This window comes from Ctenopharyngodon idella, chromosome 13 (assembly GCF_019924925.1).
Source record: "Ctenopharyngodon idella isolate HZGC_01 chromosome 13, HZGC01, whole genome shotgun sequence".
Lineage (NCBI taxonomy): Eukaryota > Metazoa > Chordata > Actinopteri > Cypriniformes > Xenocyprididae > Ctenopharyngodon > Ctenopharyngodon idella.
The window spans coordinates 28,849,502-28,855,595 of NC_067232.1; the positions used below are offsets into that span (position 1 = coordinate 28,849,502).

Below are 6,094 nucleotides of genomic sequence, written 5' to 3' on the forward strand. Positions count from 1 at the left end.
CTGAGAGTAGGCCCCGGGCTCCGAGCGGTCTGGCTGTCGTTCTTTTTCATACATTAACTAGTCTCGGTACAGATGGTTCAGTCCGAAGGCAGCGGTCTGAAATGATGCCTGTGTTTGTTAGCATATGCTAAAAACATAAACATGGTGCAGGCAATATTGCGGTAATGGTGCTGGATGAAAGCATATGGACTAATTTTATATTCATATATATCACAAAACACACTGACACACATAAACAGTGACACATGATCTCAGAACAGATGAGCAGCTGCCGTTTGTTATTTTACAGGATTTTAGTACCTCATTAGTCTGTTTATATTAGCTTTAGTTACATTAATATGGGAGGAATGATACTTTTCATTTATATTTAGTAATTGTTCTTGAATTATTTAATAATTTCCTACAATTCCTTCAATTAAAAACGTTGTTTAATCTTATTTGGTCAGGCAAGACAATTATTTAACTATTTTAGTTATTTAATTAAGTCTGTTTATTATAATTTGCAATTACAGCCTGGATTTATTAGCATATTTTTAAAAAATAAAATTTTGAAATTGTTTAACTTTGGGACAAATTTGATCTTCATTGAACTTCAACATAATAAATAAATAAATAAATAAAATTATGACTAGGGCTAAAAATCTCTAAGTTATTTTTTAAAGTAGAGAAAATATTAGCATTAGATTTATCCATCTATATATGATACATATATATATATATATATATACTACTCCAGTCTTCAGTGTCACATGATCCTTCAGAAATCATTCTAATATGATGATTTGCTGCTCAAGAAACATTTATGATTATTATCAATGTTGGAAACATTAATGCTTAATATTTTTGTGGAAACCGTGATGCATTTTTTAGTCACTTTTGATCAATTTAATGGATCCTTGCTGAATAAAAGTATTAATTTCTTTATATATATATATATATATGAGATGTTGGGAGATAAAATATTATAGAAATCAATATTTTATAATCTTCTATTTTTAAAAAATACAATTTGCTATGATTGTGTTGACTTTCAATCAATAAGATCTGTAAATGTTGCTTAATCTAATCAGATTTGAGCTTGAATGCACATAAAAACATCTCTTATAGGTGAACTTCTCTAAAAAAAATAATAATAATTTGATTGACCAAATGAAGACAGAAGAAATCAGGAGAGATATTTTCATTATAATAATAGATGTTTAATTTAAGAAACAAAACTATACGTTTTCAATCTCCATTTTGCTACAAAGAACATCCAAGCCTATACAGTGTTCATACAGTGAGTATTAAAAAACGCATTCAGACAGCTATGACATTACAAAACATTCTTCAGTACAAAAATAGCAGCAGCTTGTTAGAAAAAACAAATTCTGTACAGGACATTTACAATGTATACAACACAACTAGAAACACATCCAGATGTTTTCAGCTCTTTTTGAGTCTGTAATTCAACTTTGGCCTACTCCAGCCTGGAGCCTGGGCCTCGCCTGAATCACTTCCCCATGGAGAGGCTGTGCAGGCTGGCTGTGGAAGCAGGGAGAGGCTGGCAGAGGGAGCAGGGGCAAGGCATGCCGGGGAAATGCCTGTATCCGCTGGAGAGATGCAGAGGGTCTTTCAGCAGGGTGGGAAGGTGCGGAGCAGGGAAGCCCAGATACCCGGCCGAGGGTGGAGAGTGAGGGGCTTGAGCCACGGTGGGGGTCGAAGCCGAGGTGCTGCCCACCAGAGAGTGCAGCGATGGGGCAAGCGAGAGCAGCTGCAACTGGGGGGCCGGAGCAGCCGAAGTCGGCGGTAAAACCCGTCTAGCTGAGTGACTCTGAGCGCTTGCTCCGTACACATCACCTACCAGCTTCTTCATCTCCTCCAGAGAGCTGGACAGCATGAGGATGTAGTTTCTGGCGAGGAGCAGGGTGGAGATTTTGGAGAGCTTGCGTACAGACGGGCCCTGCGCGTAGGGCATCACCTCCCGGAGCCCGTCCATAGCCTGGTTGAGGTCGTGCATGCGTTTGCGCTCGCGGCTGTTCACTTTGAGTCGTAGATCTTGCAGGTCGTCTTTGGGGCGATCCGCCCGTGCGCGGCTCTTGGCGCTGGAGTCGGAGCTCTGCGGCCGTCCAGAAACTTTCTCAGACCTGGGCTGCCCCGTTTCTCCGTAAGCTTGGAACATCTTGTTGGAGAAGAAGCTGGAGTCCACAGCCAGGTCAGGTGAAGAAGACCGACTGCATGTGGAACTTGCATCAGAATCCATCTTGAAATCACTTCCTCGAACTTCTTAAGAACAATCCACTTGCTAAATCGCGGCGTGTCCCGGTGCTGCCGTTCTCTGAGGATTCAGTTCGTCGGTCTGCAGGAGGAGTGTGTGTGTGTGTGTGTGTGTGTGAACACTGAGAGGGCTGCATTTATACTCCTCAGCATCACAAAGACACAATGAGACGCATAATGTGACATTAGGCCCAGAGCCAATGACAGAGGGGCACACTTTCACCCCCACACACCCAATGGCTTTGAATACACCCCGCCTCCACAAAACACACACACACACACACTAAACCACAACGGCAAAAACACTGCAATCTAAATTAAGTGACATTAACAGAAATGTAAGTTGTTGCTGTGTATTTATTCATCATGGGAATATTTGTTATATTGTATGGAAGCTTAAAAATAAAAAAGGTAATTGCGAATTTTCATCTCGCAATTCTGACTTTTTTTCTCAGAATTGAGTAAAATAAAGCTGCAAAGTCTGAGAAATAAAATCAGAAGTGTGAGATAAAAAGTCTCAATTATCCAGGGCCGTAACCAGCATAGACATTGAGGGGGACAAGTCACCAATAACTAGAAATGGCCAAATTGTTACATTTTTACATTTAAAAGTTACATTTTTCAGCTGGTCTGCCTCTAACAACGCTCGTCACTGTCAGAATGAGTGAGCTGGCCAATCAAATCAAAGAAGGCGGGGCTTACAGTTCACAGAAGACGAGTGCGAATTCCCTTTCATTTTAGCAGTGAAAGAGTACATGCCGAGTAGCTAAACATTTAATATTTGATGACTGTTTTATGATTGAAATATTCAGCGACTGACAGTAAAATCCAGAGATGCAAAATACTCAACGTTTTTTTAATTGAAAACATGCTATTATTTGATTAGTATGATATGATTAATGTAATTCATAACTGAATGTGACGACATATGTTTGAATGTTTGACACAAATAAAAGTGAATATATATATTTTTTTAAATGGTCCCCCACCCCAGTGTTCAAGACATGTTATTAACTTAATTATCTTTTTTTTTTTTTATTCTGTGGCAGAAAAGAGCTTCCATAATATTGCCTTTAACTCTTTCCCCACCATTGATGGAATTTTCCGGCAATCCATGATTTCACTGTTATACGGTAGGGGGCGCTATTATACATCTTCTGAAAGAATACAGAATCTCTGGATCAAAACACAAAAACACAGGAGCAGAAACAAGCAACAGAAGCATTGCTAAAAATATATATGTAAAATATATATATATATTTTTTTTTTTTAAGCAGAGGCTTTTGATATATATTGATATATTACATGTTTAGATATTCATTCAGCAAAATATTCTGGGGCCATGAAAGTTTTGTGAAAATGATCAAAAATTCTGATCAGCGCGGCTGGCAACTTTAAAAATGCTGGCAGGGAAAGAGTTAAATTATGACTTTAGAATAAATTGTTTATATTTTTCTTTAAAAACAGTTTTTTTTATATACAGTGTTCAGTGTAAATGAGCACACCCCCTTTGAAAAGTAACATTTTAATCAATATCTCAATGAACACAAAAACAATTTCCAAAATGTTGACAAGACTAAGTTTTATATAACATCAGTTTAACTTATAACATGAAAGTAAGGTTAATAATATAACTCAGATTACACATTTTTCAGTTTTACTCAAATTAGGATGATGCAAAAATGACTGAAAGTCTCTGGAGCAAAGCCAAATTTTAGGCTACAAATGTCTAATTTAACAAGAATTCAAGCACAGGTGAGTCTAATTCTTCATTACACAGGTGTCCAGCAGACAGTTGACTATAAAAGGGTGTTAAAACCCCTTCCCATTTCATGCTGTCAGCAATGGCACCTCATGGAAGAGAAATGACACAAGACCTGAGAAAGAAAATCATTTCTTTACACCAGAAAGGTGAAGGCTACAAGAAGATCAGCAAAGCTTTACTTATCAGTCAGAATACTGTAGCAAAAGTGTACAAAAATGTAAAACAGATGGAACTGCAACCATCTCACAGAGACGTCCAGGTCGTCCACGGAAGTTAACACCTCGACAGGAGCGTCTTCTGATGAGAAGGGTAGAAGAAAATCGGCATGCAAGTTATCTAAAGAAGTAGAAAGCCAAACTGGGGTGACTATTTCCCGTGACACAATACGGCGTACACTGCAGAGGAACGGCATGCATGGGTGCCGTCCACGAAAGAAGCCTCTCCTAAAGCCCGCCTAGAGTTTGCCAGGACCCATGCTGACAAAGATGAAGACTGCTGGGACTCTATACTCTGGAGTGATGAGACCAAGATGAATGTTTTTGGAACTGATGGCTTCAAAACTGTATGGCGTCACAAAGAAAAATGCATGGTGCCTGCAGTGACACATGGTGGTGTCAGTGTCCTTATGTGGGGCTGCATGAGTGCTGCTGGTGTCAGGAGCTGTGTTTCATTGATGGCATCATGAATTCACAGATGTACTGCTCTGTACTGAAAGAGAAGATGCTACCATCACTCCGTGCCCTTGCTCGTCGTACACTTTTCCAACATGACAATGATCCTAAACACATTTCTGAAGAAGAACAGGGTGAAAGTGATTCAGTGGCTCCTGATCTGAACCCGATCGAACACCTATGGGGAATTCTGAAGAGACGAGTTGAGCATCACTCTCCATCCAGCATCCAGTCTCTAAAAGAGCTCATTCTCGAAGAATGGAAAAAGATAGATGTTGCAAAATGTCACAAACTTGTTCATTCCATGCCTAGAAGACTGTCATTAAAAATCATGGAGGCCATACAAAGTACTAGAGGTAGTAGTTTTTGTGTTTTGCATCACCCTAATTTGAGTAAAACTGAAAAATGTGTAATCTAAGTTATATTATTAACCTTACTTTCATGTTATAAGTTAAACAGATGTTATATTAAACTTAGTCAACATTTTGGAAAATGTTTTTGTGTTCATTGAGATATTGTTTAAAATGTTACTTTTCAAAGGAGGTGTACTCATTTGTATATTTACAATATAATTTAAGATGAATTGCTAGTTGTATTCCTCATTTGTAAATCACTTTGGATAAAAGTGTCTGCTAAATTTTTTTGCAGTTAATGAAGATCATTGAGAATAATGGGGATTACATGAAACTCAAAAGTAAAATGTCCAGACACATTACAGTAATGACATTATACCAAAAAATAATACTAAAAAAATGTTTGTAAATAAAAATAAAATTTGAAGATCTGAAAAAAAAAAAAGCAGTTGTTGATATCGGGGGTGACCTGTTCATGTTGTTGGCAGGTTTTCTGAGATTCTCTCTCTCTGTGAAGTGTGTAAAACAGGATGTTTTAAAGGCATGAAGCTCTAAAGACAGGCTGAATTCCATTAGACTCTATAGAGTGTGAAAAGAGCCTGTGGAGAGAGAGAGAGTTATTACAGTGACACCGCTCTGCTTTAAGAGGAGTCATTAACATCTCCATCACACACACACACACACACACACACACAGCGTATCTACACAAAACTACGTCACTCAGGAGCCTGATGTGATGAACAGACGCTGCAGTCTATTTGTTGTCACTGTTCTAAAATAACCTGCACAACTTCAATCTATATATCAATAGATTTATTTAGAATTGACATTTATTTTCAACAATAAAGCAGCAATAAAAATGTCAACTATAAATATAGGCCAACTTATGCCAATGAAATGTACCAATATTTTACCCAATATTAATATAATACTTTTATTCATCAAGGATGAATTAAATCGATCAAAAGTGACACTAATGACATTTATAATGTTACAAAAGATTTCCATTTCAAATAAATTCTGTTCTTTTGAACTTTCTATTCATCAAA

General features: G+C 37.7%; 1 protein-coding gene across 1 annotated transcript; it reads right to left on the reverse strand.

The window, feature by feature from the left end:
- Positions 1–1,198: 1,198 nt before the first annotated feature.
- Positions 1,199–3,746, reverse strand: olig4 (oligodendrocyte transcription factor 4). Its single transcript, XM_051917148.1, has one exon. It carries the CDS (start codon positions 2,240–2,242, stop codon positions 1,493–1,495), a length of 750 nt encoding a protein of 249 aa, XP_051773108.1. The 5' UTR covers positions 2,243–3,746; the 3' UTR covers positions 1,199–1,492.
- Between the last annotated feature and the right edge of the window lie 2,348 nt (positions 3,747–6,094).

Bases quoted from the DNA above. Each gene is read 5' to 3' on its own strand.
- olig4 (XM_051917148.1), bottom strand. From the start codon at position 2,242: ATGGATTCTGATGCAAGTTCCACATGCAGTCGGTCTTCTTCACCTGAC.